The 22,704-nt window shown below is 41.3% G+C and overlaps 1 protein-coding gene and 1 pseudogene across 24 annotated transcripts in view; one reads left to right on the plus strand and one right to left on the minus strand.

The window, feature by feature from the left end:
* The first annotated feature begins 300 nt into the window (after nucleotides 1-300).
* The window catches only part of EVI5 (ecotropic viral integration site 5), a 233,160-nt gene continuing 210,756 nt past the window's right edge, over nucleotides 301-22,704 (plus strand). For 19 of the 23 annotated variants that reach the window (XM_082383675.1, XM_082383697.1, XM_082383691.1 and 16 more), the window contains exon 1: nucleotides 11,498-11,622. In XM_082383675.1, coding sequence (XP_082239801.1) covers nucleotides 11,581-11,622 — 42 coding nt within the window. In that variant the 5' untranslated portion in view covers nucleotides 11,498-11,580. Of the gene's footprint in view, nucleotides 3,115-10,755; nucleotides 11,080-11,497; nucleotides 11,623-22,704 lie in introns of those variants that run through there. The other 4 variants (XM_082383688.1, XM_082383689.1, XM_082383690.1 and 1 more) reach the window with 4 other exon arrangements.
* On the minus strand, nucleotides 11,630-21,696 carry LOC309609838 (small ribosomal subunit protein mS38 pseudogene; annotated as a pseudogene). Its single transcript has 2 exons — nucleotides 21,595-21,696; nucleotides 11,630-16,819 (listed from the first exon to the last, which is right to left on the minus strand). The product of its transcript is annotated as a small ribosomal subunit protein mS38 pseudogene (transcript).

A 22,704-nucleotide genomic window follows, 5' to 3' on the forward strand; every position in this document is an offset into this window, starting at 1 on the left:
AAAAAATCTTAAAATTTGTATGGAAGCACAAAAGACCTCGAATAGCCAAAGCGGTCTTGTGGGAAAAACACGAAGCTGGAGGAAAAAGAGTCCCTGACTTCAGACTATACTACAAAGCTACAGTAATCAAGACAATATGGTATTGGCACAAAAACAGAAATATAGATCAATGAAATAGGATGGAAAGCCCAGAGATAAACCCATGCACTTATGGTCAACTAATCTATGACAAAGGAAAAGACAGTCTCTTCAATAAGTGGTGCTGGGAAAACTGGACAGCTACATGTAAAAGAATGAAATTAGAACACTCCCTAACACCAGACACAAAAATAAACTCAAAATGGATTCAAGACCTAAATGTAAGTCTGGACACTATAAAACTCTTAGAGGAAAACATAGGAAGAACACTCTTTGACATCAATCACAGCAAGATCTTTTTTGATCCACCTCCTAGAGTAATGGAAATAAAAACAAAAATAAATAAATGGGACCTAATGTAACTTAAAAGCTTTTGCACAGCAAAGAAAACCATAAACAAGACGAAGAAACAACCCTCAAAATGGGAGAAAATATTTGCAAATGAATCAATAGACAAAGGATTAATCTCCAAAATATACAAACAGCTCATGCAGCTCAATATTCAAAAAACAAACAACCCAATCCAAAAATGGGCAGAAGACCTAAATAGACATTTCTCCAAAGAAGACATACAGATGGCCAAGAAGCATATGAAAAGCTGCTCAACATCACTAATTATTAGAGAAATGCAAATCAAAACTACAGTGAGGGATCACCTCACACCAATTAGAATGGGCATCATCAGAAAATCTACAAACAAATGCTGGAGAGAGTGTGGAGAAAAGGGAACCCTCTTGCACTGTTGGTGGGAATGTAAATTGATACAGCCACTATGGAGAACAGTATGCAGTTTCCTTAAAAAACTAAAAATAGAATTACCATATGACCCAGCAATCCCACTACTGGGCATATACCCAGAGAAAACCATAATTCAAAAAGACACATGCACCCCAATGTTCATTGCAGCACTCTTTACAATAGCCAGGTCACGGAAGCAACCTAAATGCCCATCGACAGATGAATGGATAAAGAAGTGGTACATATATACAATGGAATATTACTCAGCCATAAAAAGGAACGAAATTGGGTCATTTGTGAGACGTGGATGGATCTAGAGACTGTAATACAGAGTGAAGTAGGTCAGAAAGAGAAAAACAAATATATTAATGCATATATGTGGAACTTAGGAAAATGGTATAGATGAACTGGTTTGCAGGGCAGAAATTGAGACACAGATGTAGAGAACAAACGTGTAGACACCAAGGGCGGAAAGCCGCGGGGGGGTGGGGGTGGGGGTGTGATGAATTGGGCGATTGGGATTGACGTGTATACACTGATGTGTATGAAATGGATGACTAATAAGAACCTGCTGCATAAAAAAATAAATAAAATAAAATACAAAAATTCAAAAAAAAAAAAAAAAACTTAGGCCAGGCATTAAGGCAAAAAGATTTAGAAGGGGGGAAAAAAAAAGAAAAAGAAAAATCAGAGCAACAGAGGCTTAGGAAAGGCAAGATTGACTGGAACCAAGGATTGTATATCTTCAGGATGCTCTCCATTTCATTTTTAGTTTTCTGAGAATAGCCAGGATCTCTGGGCTCAAATCCTTAGAGCTTCATAATGAGAGGGCAAAGGGACTTTACTTTTGCAGCTCTGGTTTGAAAAATTCTCAGTCAGGACTCTCCCAGGCTTACCTCCTTGACCCAGTTACTATGGTCAGAGGGTTAAGGTAACGTGATTGGCTTAGCTTGAGTCAGGTGCCTATACTTGTTCACAGAAGCCGGAAAGGGATGCGGACAAATAAAAATAGTACAACTCCCTGGCCAGGTTAGGTCACCCCCATACTGTATGTTCCCGCCATACTATATCTCCATATAATAGAACATATCAGTATTGTCCATTTATTTGTTCACATGTCTGTCTTCTACTCCAGACCATATGTTCTTAAACTAAAGTCTGAACACAGGTACTACATTTTGTAACTCCAGACAACACAGATTTTGTAGTGAAGACAGAATTATGCTTGTATTTTTGCTTTTCATTTTTCTGTCCCTGTGACTTTGGACCAGCCATAGCTTCCTCATCTTTTAAATGGTTCTAATGATGGCTGCCTCATTTGGAAGCACATTATATTATTGCTGACATGTTGTAGGAGCTAAGAATGTTAGTTATTATCCTTCCTCTTAGGAAAGTGCCTGACACAATTGTATGTCCTTAATACCTTTATGAATGAATGATTGAATGAATAAATAAATGAAGCATTTTTAGTGATTTGCTTGGGTTCACTTGTAAATGAGGATAATAATAGGGTTATGGTGAAGATTAAATGAGATGATAGATAAAAAGTACTTCCATAGCCCAGCTCATGGAGAATGGAATATCTCCATTTAGATATCTCTCACAAGGTGTATCACTTGCCTTTGTATTTCATAGAAACTCTCAATTAATAGTCCTGAATAACACAAATGCAATACCCATTAATAGAACACAAAAGCCTGCAGTATTCCAAAACCTCAGTTAAAGGGTTAAAAAAAACCCAAAAGGGTAAGTTCTACCAAGTTAGTAATTTTGTCTAATGTCAAATTCAAGTGCTGAAACCACCTAATATATAGAAGCTTCTAACCAATGCCTCAGACTCGGCACCCCAAACACAGTAACAATTAGTATACAATTGTCATTCTGAGACAAATCAAGTCATTGAAGGAAGGAAAGTGAAAGAAAGAAAAGGGAGGGATGGAGGAAGAAAAGAAGGAAAGGTGGAAGAAAAACAAAATCAATTAGCACTCATGCCCAGAAACCTTTGTTTATTGCATTCCTAGTCCTCCACATTCTCGGCTTCCCCTAAGGATACTACCTAGCAACTGTATAGGGTGGAACTGAAAGGGTGTTAAATGGGTGGATCCCAGTGGCAATGTCTTGTAAACACTCCCTATGAGTCAGCTGTAAATTCAATTCAAATCCCCAGTCTCCCTGTCTTTGCTTATCATGGTTACCACCAAAATGACTTCTGCCTTTAGAAACCCTAATAGGAAACAGGTAAATGTCTAAAACAATGTTTGATTTTATATTAAAACTTATAAAAATGTAGTTACTGTACAGAAGATATTTTGTTACTGAGTCAGGGTTAATCTACCTTCCTTAATCTTCAAATCACAGGAACAGCTGTTAACATTTCAGTTTTATTTTGAGAATGTTATCTCATTGTATTGTGGCCATTTGAGCGAGGAACAAAAATTTATGAAGTGTTAGGTTTAATTCCACACCTGTAAGAAAGATTATTTTAGTAAGTGCCTTTTGTAATTCAATACCATTTCTCTCCTTGCTGTAATTGGCTGCTGGTTATCTTTTTTGAATGTGCTTTCTCAGAGGAGACAATGTGTCTGTATGGGTTTCAAATTTCTCACGTTGAGAAAAAGATCAGCTGAGGAAAATGCTGGTTACTAGCATTTGGTCCTAATGTTGATGGTTGTATGGCCTTTCAGTGATGACTTCAGCAGTGGTTGCTTCCCAGTCCTGTTTAGGAGCACAGGCCATAATAAAAGCTAAATTAATTTTACCATAAAGTAACACCTTCCTATTGTAGTTTCCTAATTTCCTTTTTGGTAGAGGTGGGGACAGAGTACTAATTAACATTAGCTAAAGTTTGTACTTTACTGTTGTTAGAGAATTTTCACATGAAATAACACATCTATTGTTGGCAAGTCTTATCCTTATTTGTCTGATGAAGAAACTGAAGCTTACAGAGGTCAAAGGCCAAACAATAAGCAGGTGGTAGAGTCAGGATTTTTCTACTTAAGAGTCTGTTTAAAATCTATTTAAAATTTTTTGCATGTTGGTGCTTTGTGGCTTTGGATAATAGCAATTACCATTCGTTGAATGCTTATTCTGTGCCTTGCATATATTATTTCATTTAATTCAACACTTACATAGATACTTTTATTATCTCCAGTTTATAGACAAGAAGATTGGAGCTCAGTGAGGTTAAACACACTTTTGGCAAGCACACTTGAAATTTTAGGTCACAATCTAGTCACATGCATTAATTTGGAGGTTACTAGTTCCCAGATAATTGGATAGATTAGAATTGCTACTATAGTTGCACTAAATTTTGTCTTGCGGTAAAACAAGATATTTCAGACAGTCAAGAAAAGAATAGACTTCTCCTTTGGTGGGTGAGGTGGAAATAAGCACTCTATCGATGTCCCATTTTGGTGGCACAATTTCAAAAGCTGTTGTTGGGTTGATACTGTGAATGTCTGATATCACACGTAGAAATGATGTCCAACCTCTAGAGCCCAAGAGCAGGTTCTTTACCACAACTGTGGCAGATATTGTCCCTACCTGTGCACAAGCGCCAAGAGATGGCAATAGAGTTGTGTTCCTCTTAACAAACAATGTTCTTTCCTAAGATAATGTGTCTTGTAAACAACAGAATGCAGTGGAGGTGAAGTGGTGAGGTTAAAGCCATTCTTATAAACTTGGTATAAGGAGAGGCCACAGTTTTTGTGCTTGAGTGCCTTTTGGATTTGTGCTGTGGAAAGCATTGAGCTGAGTGAAATAGGCTTTCACTATTTCATTGTGAGCCTTCAGGTTTCAAAGCAAAAAATATTTGAATATTAGCTGGAGGTCACAATGGAGTGTTGTTTCTTCTTTTTCTAGAATAGTTCTGCCAAGAGAACTTTCTGATAGATGGAAATAGTCTATGTGTGCTGCCCTAGTAACAAGCAGCCACATGTGGCTATTGTTAAGCACTTGAAAGGTGTGAGCGCGACTGAGAAACTGAAATTTTAATTTAAGTTTAAATGTAAATAGTCACATGTGGCCAGTGGCTGATGTATTGGACAGCGCAATCCTAGAATGTAACCGAGATGCCCTGGTTCTCTCTGGAAGCTCCAGATGCCAGCTGCTCAAAGTGAGAGCGGGCAGTGAGTTTGACTCCACTGGTGAGTTCCTTTTCTGTACTCTGGGTAGTTTTTGCCTCTCAGGGGAATGCCTCCCTTGCCTTTCCTTTCTGTGAACAATGAGGCTCACATGGCTGACTTATAAAACACTTTTGGCAGTTGAGAGCGCTGGGTTCGGATACTTAACCCTTGCCCGGTTTAGAGGGGATTAGAGCTCAGACCCTCCTTCTGTTCCCCTCCTGGACAGTGAAACAAATCAATGATAAGGGTGTGTGGTATTAGAACATAAGGAATCTTGAATTGCTAACTGAATTTGCCTCATACTCAACTGTCTCTGAGGAGGGTGCCCCTGCCCACTGCCCCCATACTTCCTCTATCTTCTACTCTAGTTTCAGAGTGTGAACAGCCGAGGGCAGAAAGCTGGAGCAGAGGCGGTGTTGGTGTGGAATTCACATAGTGGGATTTCACTTATGCAAGTGCTCAAGCACTTGGGAGGGGTAAGAATTAGCTATTTCTCTAGTTAGAATTAGCTTTAATGTTAATTTTATTATTTATACAAATTTTATTTATTAAAAATAAAAAAATTAATTTTAATTTTTCAGTAAAAAATTAAGGTGTAAACTCTTTCATCAAATAAATTGGAAGGTCAGAGCTAATGGTAGAAGCTTCTCTCCTCAGGCCCATGACCTCATTAGAGATAGTACATCTCAGGCACTTAGCACAATGGTACTGATCATTTGGATTATTTAGAATATTTTATATATTTATTTATTTATTTATTTATTTATTTATTTATGGCTGTGTTGGGTCTTCGTTTCTGTGCGAGGGCTTTCTCTAGTTGTGGCAAGTGGGGGCCACTCTTCATCGCGATGCGCGGGCCTCTCACTATCGCGGCCTCTCTTGTTGCGGAGCACAGGCTCCAGACGCGCAGGCTCAGTAATTGTGGCTCACGGGCCTAGTTGCTCCGCGGCATGTGGGATCTTCCCAGACCAGGGCTCGAACCCGTGTCCCCTGCATTGGCAGGCAGATTCTCAACCACTGCGCCACCAGGGAAGCCCCAAATATTTTATATATATATGTACAATTTGTACCAACTAAAAATGTGTAATTTGTACCAATAAAATCAACAACCAAGCTTGTTCTTTATCATTCATTCAAAATACATTGAACAGCTACTACGGAAAGTGCTGGGGCAACTGAATAGTCTAAGATAAAATATGATTTCAATCATTGCAAAGCTCTTGATCTAGTGGGTAAGTAATATAAACCACTTCTGACATTAGACGGACTGGTTTCAAAACCCTGCCCCACCATTTTCCATTTGTATAAATAGGAGCAAGTTACATGGTATTTACTAAGTGTCAGTTTTCTCATATGCAAGGGGGTTATAATGATATATGCCTCATGAGGATAGTATGAGGATTAAAAGAAATAAAGTATGTATAGCCCTTAGCCAATACTCACACACAGAGAGTGCTCAACCGTGTGTTAGCTTATTTGTTTTAAACTGAAGTATAATTGACTCAGGGTATTATATTAGTTTCAGGTGTACAGCATAGCGATTTGATATTTTTATATGTTATGAAATGATCACCACGATAAGTCTAGTTACAGTCTGTCACCAAAGTTATCACAACATTATTGACTATATTCTCTACATTACATTCCCATGACTTATCTATTTTATAACTGGACATTTGTACCTCTTAATCCCCTTAACCTATTTCACCCAATCCTCTTCCCCCTTGGTGACCACCAGTTTGTTCTCTGTGTCTGAGTCTGTTTCTATTTTGTTATGTTATTTGTTTGTTTTGTTTTTCAGAGTCCACATGTAAGAGAAAACACATGATATTTGTTTTTCTCTGCCTGACTTATTTTACTTAGCATACATACCCTCTAGTTACTTCCATGTTGTTGCAAATGGCAAGATTTCATTCTTTTTTATGTCTAACATTCCATTGTGTATATATACACCGTATCTTTATCCATTCATCTTCTGATGGACTCTTAGGTTGCTTCCGTATCTTGGCTATTGTAAATAATCCTGCAGTGATACACATATCTTTTTTACCTTTTTTTTTTTTGGCCGTGCCGCAAGGCTTGTAGGATCTTAGTTCCCCGACCAGGGATCGAACCCGTGCCCCCTGCAGTGGAAGCACGGAGTCCTAACCACTGGACCTCCAGGGAATTCCCTGCACATATCTTTTTTTTTTTTTTTCCAAGAAGCACATTAAATTATTTTATTTATAGCCCCACTGTTTTAGATGTACATTTTTGGACTATCCAAAAGCAGTATTTTTTTTAGCAATCCTGGAAATTTTGAATACTCTAAGCAACTCCCGAAGATCAAGTTGTCAAGTTCCTCACCTAGGACATCCTTAGGTCATCTTTGTGCTCCCAGATAGTAAGTAGTCAGCTAGCAGCAGTCTATGCTTCAAGCATCCATCTTTCACCGACAACGTGGCGGAGGCCAGACCAGGCCGCTGCCCTCCACGCGTTCAGGGACCGGGAGCCTCGGACCCGGCCCGGCCGCGGCGCCAGCCTCACTAGACTCAGGGCGGCTGCGCGCTCCTGCCCTGCGCCCCAGCCGTTGAAGGCCAGGCGGCCACAGGCCCGGGGACCATCCGAACCTCCGCCGCCGTACAGGCCGAGAGAGCCTGCACATATCTTTTAAAATTAGTGTTTTCATTTTCTTCAGATAAATACCCAGAAGTGAAATTGCTAGATTGTATGTAGTTCTATTTTCAATTTTTTGAGGCATCTCCATACAATTTTCCATAGTGGCTGCACCAATTTACATTCCCACCAATAGTGTGCTACTGATTTGAGTACTTGGACTCTCTAATCAGTAGAAATTGATAAGAGGCCAGACAAGAAATTCAGGCAAGTTATTGGGGCTCCTGGTGCAGCATGAGAGAGCAAAAACAAGTAACAGGTGCTCTTACTCACTCCTAGGGGTCAGGGGGCAAGCTGGTTCCCTTGGGCAGGAGGCATAGCTTAGGGGGTCTGTCCACCCCCTTGGTGGTGCTATGTGCAGGGATCCTGCGTAGTACCCTGCTTTTGCTCCTGGCATCTTAGAAACAGCAGTTCATTTGTGGCCTTTTTGTATCTTATTGTTCATAATTGCCCCAACTGCACAAGTGCACAGTTATTTTTAGTCCCTTATAGTTTCTTTGTATTCTGTTGCTCAAGGAAACATTTGTACAGGTACAAGCACTTCAGTAAAGGGTCCCAGGTCCCAGGTCCCAGCCTAGTTCAAGTGCGGGAGGGTTTTATGACCCAGAAATTTCTCTCATACACCTTCCCAGTCAATTTCCTGCCAGAGGCAACCGGTTACGATTTTTTTCGTAGAATTTCAAATAAATAGAATCATAGAGTATGCACTCTTTTGTGTCATTTATTTATTTTCAAGTAGGTAATATATTCACATCACTTTAAGTTAAGAAGGTATACAAAGGGGCAGGCAGTCAAGTCTCCTTCCCAGCCCTGACTCCCAATCATTCAATCTTCCTCCCTTGAAGCAAAAATTATTATTAGGTTCATGTGGGCCCATCCCATAGCTATCATTATTAATTCAGGGCTTCATACAGGTACTTTGAGAACTCAGTTTTAAAGGTTACCCAAAGGATCTTCTGACAGCCCAGCTAAAACGATATAAAATCAGTTTAAAAATAACTGGAGTTCTTTTTAGACTCTGATTCCAAATGTCAGATTGTGACATTTTACCTATCTATGACTTAGGTAACCTTCAAGCCATATCTAGTTCAAGTTCTGGCATTCTATGATTCTCATTTATTGATGAAACAAAACAAATATTGAACAAATATGGAAATACAACCATGAACCAAAGAAAACCAAGCTCCTGGCCTTATTGATGTAATTAGTCCAGTGGGGGGGAAACAAAAATTCACCAAAATAATCATATAATTACAGTTTCAGTGTCATGTGATAAGAATGGACCAAGATAGGGAAGTGTGAAGGTGCTTCTCAGAGGTAGAGACTAGAGGTGTGGTCAGAAGGAGGAGGATTGGAAGAGACTTCCAGGCACAAAGCAAAGCATATGCAGGTCTGTGGAGGGAGAAAACTGAGGAATTGGAAGAGGCCAGTCTGGCTGGAACAGAGACAGGATGGAATGTGGTCTGAGCAGTGAGAAGAGGTGGAGAGGTGGGCAGGCCACCAGACCATGCAGGTTAGTTAAGAGGTTTTGTCTAAGGAAGTGGGAGGCCATTGAAGTGGTACATGCTGGGAAGATAAAAGATCACACAGCCATTTGTGTGAAGAAATTAGAGAGGGACTAGAGGGCATGAGGGTAAACCAATTAGAGACTAAATTTGTAGCCCTCCCAGGCCTCTGGCCCTCCCAGACAAAGGGAGTTTGGACTAGGGTGGTGATGAAGGAGCTGGTAGAGGACAGATTCAAGGAAATTTTGGGACGTAAAATCTATAGGATTTGCTGATAGATGGAATATAGGAAGGAAAGGTAGATTAACAAAATGTATTTTAGCTTTCTTATACAAGATGGATTCAGATGCAATGAAACTGTTAGTTGAAATTACTTTAAATAATGGCATAATCTGAAGTTATGCAAAATTTTGCCTCAGATGCAATTTCAAGTTTTTAGTTGGGTGGAGGGCATGGCTCTACTTCCTATTTTTTGGTATTTCTTAATCTTGTTTTTTTAAAAAATGGAGAATTTTTCTTTTTCTGAAATGCTTATTACAGTGGAACCCCTTCTGGAGATTATAAATTTAAATTAGGTAATAACCAGGGTTACCTAATTTCTAGGCAATTTTTTTTTGGTGCTAATTACTATCATTTTGTCACTTGTAAATGTATAATCAAAGTAATTTATATTGCCTTTGTTATTATTATTATCATTTTTTGCCTGTCTTTCCTGGGATTAGACCGGAATTAGTAGGTTATTTCTGTTCTTAAGTACTTTCCTTCTAAGAATTTCTTCGTTGATATTGGATGACTGCCCAGCTGGACTTCACATATTTGTGCCCATGTCCCTGCCGGACTCCGCATAAATCCAATGTGTCGAGACGACTGATGGTAGAGTGATTTGCAATCACAAGTGCCATTTACACGTTAATTATTGTTTTTTTTTTAAATTTACTTATTTTTATTATTTATTTATTTATTTATTTGGCTGTGTTGGGTCTTCGTTTCTGTGCGAGGGCTCTCTCTAGTTGCGGCAAGCGGGGGCCACTCTTCATCGCGGTGCGCGGGCCTCTCACTATCGCGGCCCCTCCCGTTGCGGGGCACAGGCTCCAGACGCGCAGGCTCAGCAGTTGTGGCTCACGGGCCCAGTTGCTCCGCGGCATGTGGGATCTTCCCAGACCAGGGCTCGAACCCGTGTCCCCTGCATTAGCAGGCAGACTCTCAACCACTGCGCCACCAGGGAAGCCCTAATTATTGTTTTTGAGAGTGACCAGGTCACCTCTCGGGGAAGCCCGGGCGGCCTTTCGAAGCTTGCGCGTCTGCATCCCGTGGCCGCAACCTGGAGACATGCGCATAAGCTGTGCAGCAATGCGAGGCCCGCAGCCTTACGCGCGGGGTCGCTTCGAGGAGGGGGAGTGTCTGGTGCAGCTCTTACAGGCAAGGGGCGGTTCAAGAGACTGGGGAAGTCAGCAATTTGTGGGTCCGACCTCTGGAGCTTTGAAAGAGAGGCGGAGGAACAAGCGGGAGTTCCCCGCCCCCGTTCCCCACGGTCCAATCCCTTCGGCTTCTCCTTTTCTCAGCCGGCCGGCCCGGCCCCTAACCTGCTCGAACCTATTATGCGGTAGGGCGGCCCGGTCTCTTTAAGGCCCTGCCGCGCCTGCGCCTTGAGCCTTCCTGACGCGACCGGGCCGGACCCGGGAGGAGCCGGTGGCGGGCACACTAGGGGTTGGGTGGTAGTTGAAACCGCGGCGGCGCGGGGGGAGTGGGTCAGGGTCTGAGGCGGCCCCGAGCTCCTGAGTGAGCGCGGCTGTCAAGAGGGGTCGCGGACGGCGGACGGCGGAGCCGGGAGAGAGGCCGAGGCGCTGAGACGCGGCGGCGCGGCTGCCGGCTGGATGGGAAGTTAATGTTTACGGCGGAGTCCACCCAACGTTTCCAAGGTGAGGGGCGCCGCGCCAGGCCGGGCGGGCCGCGAGCCCGGGTTCCGCGGGGCGCACAGCCGGGCCGAGACGCGGCGAGTGGGGGCCGCCAACAAAACTTGCGGCGCGAGCGGGCAGGGCGCGCCCGGCCCCCTGGGGCCTAAGTTCCCTGTGGTCGCCGCGACCCTCCTCCCGTGGGCGCTGGGGAAGAAACTCGCCAGCGGGACTTCCAGTGGAATCCCGGGGAGGTGGAGGGACGAGGCAGCTTCGGGAGCGCTTCCTCGTAAATCCTGTGGGGAATACTGACTCCTCACCCCCGCCCTGGAGGCCAGGAGTCTGTTCCTTCTGGGTGACCTGATGGGGCGAGACCGTCCACGCCTCTTGCAAAGTTGGCGTCTTTATTTGGCCTCTGGGATTCTGCGCAAGGCCGTGTCTCCAGGCAGGTGATGGGCGAGCCAGGTGTGCTAGAGGACGCCCAAGGATGCACTTGGGGAGCGTTTGTAGCCATCACTGAATCACCTTATGACTAGCGGGGCAAGCCTCAAATTAACCACAGAATTTCCGGTAGGTTGGATTGTGGTGTTGGTGTTTGCTTTAGAGTTGCTGTGATTTCTTTGTGGCTTTATTTCTGTCTTTTGGGCTTCACAGATCAACTCAGCTGGCATCCTCTCACCGAAGAGTTAACCAAAACTTTTGGAATGGTTTCTTCACTTTCCTCCTATCTGTTGTTGTTAGAGGTGATTTCAAAAAGTAGCATTTTCTTGCAAAGATTTCTTTGGGTTACAGTGTAGAATAACAGACTCCTTTTATTGCTGAAAGAAATCCAGTGCTTCGTGAAGATCAAGAAAAGTTATCTGTTCCTAGTTTTTACCTTTATTCTGGGTTGAAATGTGTTAGCAGCTTTTTTTGTTTTGTTTTTTAAAAATTTTATTAATAAACTTTCTGCTGTTTACCAGAAGCTCCTTTTCTATTCTAAGATGCTAGTCTTAATGTCTCTGAGAAATTTGTGTCAAAGAAATCTTAGAAAACTTATTGTAGTATAATATATTTTAAAAAGTGCACAATCTTGAGTATGCAGGTAAAGAATTTTTAGTAAGTATACTATCACAGATCAAGAAACAGAACATTGCTAGGTTGAGGTTTATATCTAGGAGTGGAACTCTTGGTTTATGAGATATGTGAATGATAAAACTTTAGCATTAGATACAGTTGAACATTTTCCCGAAGTGTTCTACCAATTATCAGGGAATGGTATTCCATTTACCTCATATCCTTGCTAATGCTTGTCAGTTTTAAAATTTTTTGCTATTTTGGTAAAAGTGCAGTAATATATGTGTGGTCTTATTTACATTTTTCTGATGATTGTGGTTGGGTATCTTTTGTTGACCATTTATATGTCGTCTTTTGTGAAGTGCCTGTTAAGTCTATTATTTTTTTTTAATTGGTCTGTAATTCTTTATTCTGGATATGAGTTCTGTGTGTGTGTGTGTGTGTGTGTGTGTGTGTGTGTGTATACACATCTATCTTCCATGAGTCCTTTCTGGACTTAATCTTTTTACACTCTGTATGTTGCCTTTTCACTCTTTTAATGGCCTTTTTTTGATGAATGGAAATTGTTAATTTTAATGAAATATACTTAATCCTTCCCTTTATGATTACTGCTTTTTGTGCCCTACTTAAGAAATCTTTGCCTAGCCTAAGAATATGGAGATATTTCCCCATGTTACTGTACAGAAGTTTTATTTTGTTTTACTTTTCGTATTTAAGATGTACAATTTACAGTAAATTCCAGATGGATTGTAGGGGTCCAGATTCACTTTATACCATATGGGTATCTATTTGACCCAGCACCATTTACTGAATATACCATCCTTGCCCTTCTGCACTGTGTGACACTTTTTCATAAATCAGGTGACTGTATAAGTGTGGATCTGTTTCTGGACAATATTCTGTTTCATTGGTCTATTTGTTATCCTTGCACCAATATCAGTATCAACTGATGTAACTTTATAATAAGCTCTGATATCTGTTGATCGCATTGCTGCACATAGTTGTGGCGAATGGGGGCTACTCTACGTTGCGGTGTGCAGTCTTCTCATCGTGGTGGCTTCTCTTGTTGCGGAGCGCAGGCTCTAGGCGCGCAGGCTTCAGTATTTGTGGCTCATGGGCTCTAGAGCGCAGGCTCAGTAGATGTGGTGCACGGGCTTAGTTGCTCCGCGGCATGAGGGATCTTCCCGGACCAGGGCTCGAACCCGTGTCCCCTGCATTGGCAGGCGGATTCTTAACCACTGTGCCACCAGGGAAGTCCCACATCTATTCTTATTTATTCTTAGGTATTTGATTTTTTAAATATTATTGTAAGTGATATTTTAAAACATTTGTGGCCAGTATATAGAGATACAGCTGATTTTGGGGGGTGGGGAGAGTGGCTCTGGGATTATTTTAAAACAAATCCTAGACGTCATTTCATCAATAAATCCTAAATCTTTAATGTCCCTTCAAGACCTAGTCCAAATTACACCTTGTATGCTCTCGTTTTCCAAGGTTTTTAAATCTCTTCTTGTATATTATCTCCAGTGTCTGGGACCAATTAAAGATTTATAGAGTGTTTAACATAGAGCGTAACTGTGTTAGGCTCTGGGGATATGAAGCTGATTAAGATGCTGCCCCTGCCTTTAAGAAATTGAGAGTCTAAGAGGAGTTGTAGAAATTCAGAAGACCTTTATCCTCCACTAGGAGAAGTGCTGTGATGAAAATTGGTTTGGCTGCATGCAAAAGGGACATTTAAATCCAAGTGTGAGGCACGTACCATGCTTGGCTCCCAGTGTTCTGAGAGCTGCACGGAGGAACTGGGCTGTGGGTGAGGGCTGCTATCACCGCACATACTTCTGCTTTATTCCTTGGCTTTCAGCCTTGAGCCTCGCTCCACTCTTCTTGAGTCTGGAGTCTCTCCAAGTCACTGTTTCCAGAGAATAAATTTATGAGAGGATGTGAATAGTGGAGAAGGGAAACTGGAGGTCCATGTACAGACTTTACCAGACTTTAAACCAGTAACCTGCTCTTCAGCCCCATACTTCTTCCCCACTGACTATGTCCCTCGAGAATCTCAAGGGCTGAGCCTTTCTGGGGCTCTGTGAGCGAGGCACATCAGCCCGTTGACCATATGCCCTTGTGCAGGCCTGTAGGTTTAGCTTCCCATCCTCTACTCAGTTACTTATTCCTCCGTCTCTTTTCTTGTTTCATAGATGCCATATCTCTTACCTACCTGAGATTGTTAAAGACAGTTTCTTTAAGCTTTCTTTTTCCTTGCATAGCTTGTTTTCTCCAAGTTACTTTTTTTCTGTTTGGTATAGTCTCAGCAGTAGAGGCCCTCTTCAGAGGTCTGGTAATCCTCCTTGGGTGTTTACTTGTGACTGAGAGACCAAATACATCAGGTAGCAGTATTTTTTAAAAATTTAAGTGTGATTGCACACAGTAAAATATATAGATTTTAAGTGTATAGTTTGATGATTTTACTGTGTGTACACCTGTGTAATGAACACAAGGTACAGAGCATAGTGAAACCCCTAGAAAATTCCTTCATATCCCTTCTATCTTCCTCACTCCTTGCCCAGAGGCAACCACTATTCTGATTTCTGTCTGCATAGATTAGCACCAGTATTTTCGAAAGTTGCCCAGGTGATTCCAGTGTGTGGTCAGGATTGAAATCATTGGTTTGGGTGGGCTGTTTGAGGCTCTCTCCAGTGTCTATCTTTCCGTTTGGCCTGGTCAGATTTCCCAGAGTATCCCAGTTTTCTGCTTGGAGGCCAGAGGTCTAGTTGCCAGTGGTCTGGGAACTCAGGAAAAGAGGGCTAGGTAATGAGCCATAGAGCATTTAATATGAAGGGACATATAATTTGCCTCTTTTTGTTAGGATACCTTCATCTTCCACCATGTGTGATTTACCCTTTTTAGAGAATAAATCTCTAACCTGCTGCCTCATTGAGGTTGGGTCACTCAGCAACTCGGGAGAGGCATGGGCTCTAGGTTTCTAACTGTTCAAACAGCTTTCACCTGATCCTTTCTTTCTTTAGTCTCCCTTCCCCCTCTGTGTTCTGGCAGTTCCTGAACCCTTTGAGGATTCTGTAGCGTAAAGTGGGTTTGTTCTCAGTTGTCAGCACTGCTGTCTTATAATTGGTCTTTGACCAAATCAGTTATCACTCATCCATCTTTCCAGCTTCCAAAATTTTGTTGCTGTTGGTTTCTTCCATTCCCTCGATCCTTATGGTTTGTGTCCTAAAAACAGAACAAAACAACAGCAACATTTTCTTTATCTTGTTTTAGTAGGGTTTTGGGAGGGAGCAAGATTAGATGTGTGGGTTCAGTCTGCAGTCTTAACGTGGAAGTCCCTCGTCTGCTTTCCATTCATCATACAAAAATGTGCTGCCATCTGCCCACCACTGTTTTCTTCTCCCTGTGGGGTTGTAGCTTTTAAAATTTCTTTACCGTTGTCTACATAGAATGTTAGGAGGGAGAGCACTTAAATATTGGATCAAACTGTAATTTCTCTAGAAATTTCTAAATTCTTTTGAGAAGTTTACATTGTCCCAGAATCTTATAATCTCAGGATTGGAAATGATTTTAAAGATAAGCCAGCTTAGTGAGCTATTTGATACTTTCTGTAGTGGGAAACTCGCTATAAAGAGAGAAATGACTGGAGAAACAGAGTGGGCTGTGGATCTCTGCAGTGGGTCTGGAAATCAATATGTGTATTAAACATTTAATATTGAATGAACAAATAATAGATCTTGCATATTTGTAACATACAGAAGTTATCAAAAAGTCGTGGTGGTTTTGTTATTTTAATCAATAATTCTTAAATCCAGCTACTGTCATGGGGGGAGGTAATACTCAGAATTTTTTGGTTTTTGTTTTTAGCTGAGTTCTCTGAATACTTATTACAACGGGTCATCAGCAGTAATAGGGGTGCGGGAGAGAGATAGGAGATGCATTTGCCCCTCAGGTGGATCTTGAGGGTCTGCCAGCCTGTGGGGGTTTCCTTCAGGCCCGCCTTCCACCAGATGCGCTTCAGGTCTCTCTTGAACGTGATTTGCTGCCGTTTCGGGCGTCCTTCCTTGACTTTCCGCAGTAGGTACTGGGTCCTCTTGACCAGCTTGCGGTACTTGAGATGATTCATCTTGTGCCGGCAGATCTTGAGCGTGTTTTTGCGCTGCATCTGGGGTGCATCCCAGACCTCCTTACCCCACTGCTTGACCCATTCCCCCACCTGGCTGGGCGGACACTCATAGAGTTGGGGTGGAGACACAGTCCCTGGGACCCCAGCGTCCAGTCTGGGCAGGAGGTAGCCAGCTCTCCAGGTCAGCCAGCTCTCCAGGGGGCTGATGGATATCTTCCTGAGGAGCAGCATCTCCTCAAGCTCCAGATGGACCCGCCTGCCAGGGAGGGAGGCAACGCCACTTGGGCCTGTTGGTTGCGTGCTGTAGTGAGGCCTGCAGGCCTGCCTGCCCAGCACCCCTGAGACAGGCCAGGACCCACTGCAGCCTACCCGGGAACAGCCCTGAGCAGCTGGGAAGTGAGGCGCACCAGGAACAAGGTCTGTGTGTGGCGGCGGCCCCAGGTGCTCAGCGGAGCCTCCCTGAGCCTCAGCTTCACCGCGAGGTGCCCACCGCGTGGGTGGTGTGGACTCTCGAGTCCCAGGTCCCAAGCCTAGCCGGCAGCAGCTGCCTCCGCTGTCCCTGGAGCCCGCGGCCTCACGCTGACCCTACCCAGACACCGCTGGGAGACTGACCATTCTGCTGCCCAGTATTTTTTGTTTTGAGAAAAAGATTATATTCCAGAAAAAATTGAAAAGTATTGCTAAAGTTGTAGAAATCTTATAGTTAACATGAACTGGTAAATTAATTAGAACCACCCATTAAAGCCTCTCTGTTAAGCTCCTCTGATAACTTTGTTATGCTTTGCACTCCTTTTTTCTTTAAAACACTAAGTATGTTTCCAAATGCTCTTTGAGATAAGAGTTTTTTATCATAAAGTTCATGATGAAATAAAAATATTATTCTCAATATAATTTGTTTTCTCTTAGGCTAAATTTATAAAACTTTATGTGTTTACCTTTAAATTGTGTCCATCCTTTTCTGTGTTACAGTATCCTTTTACATTTGAAATTTATGCTAGTGAGTGGGTTTTTTTGTTTGTTATTTTCTGTAATGCCCTTATTTAGCAAAACAAAAAGCTGTCAGCCCTTTGTTGCTCTTCAAATTAATTTTGGACAAGTTATATAAAATATAAAAGTCTGCTTATCACTGCACACAATTTTATATGTTTGCATATAAAATTCAAGCTATCAATCAAAGATAACATTGGCAGTTATTACTATCTGTTTTGGCGGTATGATAGTCCTTTCTCATTGGAAACCTGTAGGTTAATTAATGTGTGTTTTGTGGCTAGACGCTGTTGACTGTGGCTTCATATGTTTGCTCAGAAAGGGTCATCCAATTTCTCATAATTCTAAGTTGCCTGGTGTGTTTATTTGTTGCCATTTCCAGATGTTTATTACTGTCTCTGTACTTCATGAGAGCATTCCCTGCCTGTGCTGTTGGCAGTTTATTGTTTAAGTGGCCAGACAATGTGGGTTTAGTGCTTGTTAATTGTTCTTTGTACTAATCCAACGCTCACAATTGTACTTTGAAAAATGTTCCCTAAAGCTGGTTAAACGGGCTGTTATCTGGGTCTTCATTGTTCGTTTTGCTATTCAGTGTCTTTTGGGTTCATGATTAGGGCTCTCTCCTTAAGGAACTGCTGGCTCCTGTGTTCTTGGAAGGAACCTTGATAGAGATAGGAGCAGAATGGTTTTATTATGGATCATTGCTCTTTTTGTTTTTCATAAGAAAGTGTAAGCACTGATAGGGAAGTGAAGATGGGGATTTTGTCTTACCTTTGAATTGGTATTCAAATGATTAGTTGCTGTATTTGGCCTGATACAGATCTTTTGCTGTGTTAAAAATGAATACAGCAGTCTCATAAATTATGCTAGTAAGTTTGTTAGAACAATGTTAACAGATACTGGATAGGAACTTCCCTGTTGGTCCAGAGGTTAAGACTCCACGCTCCCAGTGCAGTGGCCCGGGTTTGATCCCTGGTCAGGAAACTAGATCCCACATGCCACAACTAAAGATCCCGCACATGGCAATGAAGATCCTGCGTGCTGCAGCTAAGACCTGGCGCAGCCAAATAAATACATACATACATAAATAAATAAATATTAGAAAAAAAAGATACTGGATAAAAGTTTCACTTGAATGAACAACTGTATAATATGATATTTGAATGAGATACATAAGAGAAAGAAGAAAAATTTAATATCTTCAAGTATACCAGAATCAGGATAGTTTAGAAGATTGAGCCAGAATTTGCTGGTGAGAAGATAGACTTTGAAGTAAATTGAGAATGAATCTTAGGGAATAAGCTCATGAAAAGTGTAATGCCTTTAAACATTTAATTTAAATACATGTAAGAGAGGAGCACAAAGTTAAAGACTCAACTTGGCTGCTTTTTTGAAAATGTGGAGAAGCTTCTTTTCTGCTGCTGGATGAACAAGGTTATAAATGTTGTCAAGCATTTAACACACGAGATCAAAAAACTGAGTCAGTAAATGATCTAGAAATTTAATGAAGTTATGAACATTGTCAGTAAGTCAGTAAGAACCACCAAAGGTAACACATATATAGCATCTCCTATGTGTCAAGCATAATGATAGGTACTGGGAAGACAATGGTGATCAATTCTACATAGACAAAAATCTTTGCTTTCACAAAATTTATAAACCAGGGGAACACACAGTTGGTATACTCTTGTTTCTTTACTTTTTTTTTTTTTTGGCCATGCTGTGCAGCTTGTGGGATCTAAGTTCCCTGACCAGGGATTGAACCTGGCCCCGGCAGTGAAAGCCCTGAGTCCTAACCAGTGGACCACCAGGGAATTCCCCGTATAGTCTTGTTTCTGAGTGAGGTGATAATTAAAAAAAAAAAAAAGGGTAATTAAGTGATTAATTTGTCTTAAATCTTGAGGGTTTTTTTTTTGTTTAAATTGAAGTGTAATTGATTCTCAATGTGTCAGTTTCAGGTGTACAGCAAAGTGATTCAGTTATACTGAATCTATTCTTTTTCACATTCTTTTTCTTTATAGGTTATTACAAGATATTGAATATAGTCCCCTGTGCTCTACAGTAGGTCTTTATTGTTTATTTGTTTTATATATAGCAGTGTGTATCTGTTAATCCCAAACTCCTATTTATCACTCCCTCCCCCCCCCACCCCTTTCCCCTTTGGTAACCATAAGTTTGTTTTCTATGTCTGAGTCTGTTTCTGTTTTGTAAATAAGTTCATTTGTATCATTTTTTTGATTCCACATATAAATGATATTATATGATATTTGTCTTTCCTTGTCTGATTTTACTTCACTTAGTATGATAACCTCTAGGTCCACCCATGTTGCTGCAAATTATTTTATTCTTTTTTATGGCTAATATTCCTTTGTGAGTATACCACATCTTTATCCATCCATTTGTCGATGGACATTTAGTTTGCTTCCATATCTTGGTTATTGTAAATAGTGCTGCTATGAACATTGGGGTGCATGTATCTTTTCAAATTAGAGTTTTCATCTTGTCTGAATATATGCCCAGAAGTAGGATTGCTGGATCATATGGTAATTCTTTTTTTTAAATGAAATGAAATTAAATTTTTATTTATTTGGTTGTGCCGGGTCTTAGTTGCAGCTCGCTGGCTCCTTAGTTGTGGCATGCATATGGGATTTAGTTCCCTGACCAGGGATGGAACCTGGGCCCTCTGCATAGGGAGCGTGGAGTCTTAACCACTGTGCCACCATGGAAGTCCCTCATATGATAATTCTATTTCAGTTTTTTAAGGAACCTCCATACTGTTCTCCATAGTGGCTGCACCAATTTACATTCCCACCAACAGTATAGGAGTGTTCTCTTTTCTCCACACCCTCTCCAGCATTTCTTATTTGTAGACTTTTTGGTGATGGCCATTCTGACAGGTGTGAGGCTTTTTATATAATTAGTATGGAAAAATGCTGAGTGAAGTAAAAGTTTTAAATTTTAATATTTGCTTTAAAAAATTTTGAGGTAAAGTTTACATATAGTGAAATAAACTTAACTCTACAATTGAATGAGTTTTGTTGAATGTGTACTCCTGTGTTAACCTCTCCCTCCCCAGTAATCCCACACGGTTCCTTTAGTCAGTTCCTGTTCTGATATCTTTTACCACAGATTTGTTTTTCATGTTCTTGAACTTCACCTAATAGAATAGTAGAATAAGTGTGTATTCTTTTCTGGCTGGCTTCTTTTGTTCAACATAATGTTTTGAAATTCATCCATGTTGATGCTCCCATCAGTAGTTCTTTTTAACTGGTGTGTAGTAATACATTGTATAACAATAACACAGTTTGTTTATCCATTCTCCCATTAGGCTATTATGAAAGCTGTTATGAACACATAGCTGTTAGTCTTCTTATAGACATACATTTTAGTTTCTCTTGGATAAATAACTAGTGGTGGACTTACTGGTTCATAGAGCAGATGTATGTTTAACTTTAGAAGACATTGCCAAACAGTTTTCCCAAGGGAATATATCATGTTACATTGCAACCAGCAGTCTGTGAAAGGTCTGCTTGAGTGACAAATCAGAATTGAGTTTCAGAAAGACTGTGGTGGTACAGTGGGGTATGAGACTTGAGATAGGGAACACACACAGTTAAGTAATACAATTGAAAATTGATGTATTCTTGTTCTAAGGAATTGATAGGGAGGAAGAGACTCTTACAGATTCTGGAGCCTGTGGTATGTGGGGTGAGGATAAGGCAGGGGTCATGTGATCCCCATGCATCTGCCATAGGCTGTTGGATATTGGTGTGCCATTAACAGAGAGAATACAGTCATTAACAGAGAATACAGTGGAGGAGTAGATTTTAGAGGGAAGAGGGAGAAGTAAATCTGTTTTGTTTCTAAGTAGTAATTGGGATAAAAGGAAGTAGATTAAATAACTGTGTATAGTGAGGAGAAGGCCCAGGATGGAATTGGAATTTTGGGGACCATTGATATGTAAGAAATGAGCTGATGACGAGAAGTCTGCAAAGGAGCAGAAGGAGTGAGTAGCCACCACAGAAGGGAAACCAGGCAAGTGATTTAACAAACTGAAAGAATAGATCTTTGAAAAAGGAGGGAGGGGCTTGAATGTTGTTAATGTGAGTAAAAAATAAGTATAGCCTTTCTGGAGGTTAACTTTTTTTTTTATTATTTGACCCAATAGTTGCACTTTGTGGAATAACTTCTAGAGAAACAGACAAATGTGGAAAGGTATCACACTCACACACACACACAGTATTATATAGTTTTCTATTGCTGCTGTAACAAATTAGTACAAACTTAGTGGCTTAAAACAAAAATTTAGTCTCTTACAGTTATGGAGGCCAGAAGTCTCAAATGTTTCACTGGGCTAAAGTCAAGGTATTGACCCGGCTGGTTCCTGGGGTAGAATCCATTTCCTTGCCTTTTCCAGCTGTTAGAGTTGCATTCCTTGTATTCCTTGCATTGCATTCCTTGATCCCTTCCTCCATCTTCAAAGTCAACTGCATAGCATCTTCCGATGGGCCCAACCCAGATAGTTCAGTATAATCTCCTCATCACAAAATCCTTCCCTTTATCACCTCTGCCAAGTCCCTTTTACAATTTAAGGTAACATTCACAGGTTCTGTGTTTTATGATGTGCTCTTTAGGAGGCCATTAATTAGTCTACCACATAATACTAACAAAGACAGAAGATCAAGGTACATTAAATTAAATTCTCAAAAATGTATAGTATGATCTGATTTTTTTTGGCTGCACCAGGCGGCATGCGGGATCTTAATTCTCTAACCGGGGATTGAACCTGTGCCCCCTGCAGTGGCAGCATGGAGTCTTAACCGCTGGACCACCAGGGAAATCCCCAAGTGTGATCTAATTTTTGTTAACTTAAAAAAAATACATATATACCCATATATTAGCATACGTATAGAAATCTTAATATATACTGTACTGCTAACAGGGGCTGTCTTTGAGAGTGGGATTACAGAGTACTCAAACTTTTCCATTTTTTTCTGTGATATTTCCGTTCTTTTTTTTTTAATTATTAATTAATTAATTTATTTTTGACTGTGTTGGGTCTTCGTTTCTGTGCGAGGGCTTTCTCTAGTTGCGGCAAGCAGGGGCCACTCTTCATCGCGGTGCGCAGGCCTCTCACTATCGCGGCCCCTCTTGTTGCGGAGCCCAGGCTCCAGACGCGCAGGCTCAGTAGTTGTGGCTCACGGGCCTAGTCGCTCCGCGGCATGTGGGATCTTCCCAGACCAGGGCTCGAACCCGTGTCCCCTGCATTGGCAGGCAGATTCTCAACCACTGCGCCACCAGGGAAGCCCGATATTTCAATTCTTAACATGTATTTGCTAATCAGAAAAATAAAAAATAAATAAAAGGAAAAGTACTGTAGGGGTCACATGTTACAGAGAGGTCTGTAAGTAAGATAAGGACTATGAAGCATTTACTGGATTTAGCACAAAGAGGCTGTTGGTGAGTGACCTTGGTAAGTGTGG

The sequence above is a fragment of the Balaenoptera borealis genome (assembly GCF_965194805.1).
Source record: "Balaenoptera borealis genome assembly, chromosome: 1".
Classification (NCBI taxonomy): Eukaryota; Metazoa; Chordata; class Mammalia; order Artiodactyla; family Balaenopteridae; genus Balaenoptera; species Balaenoptera borealis.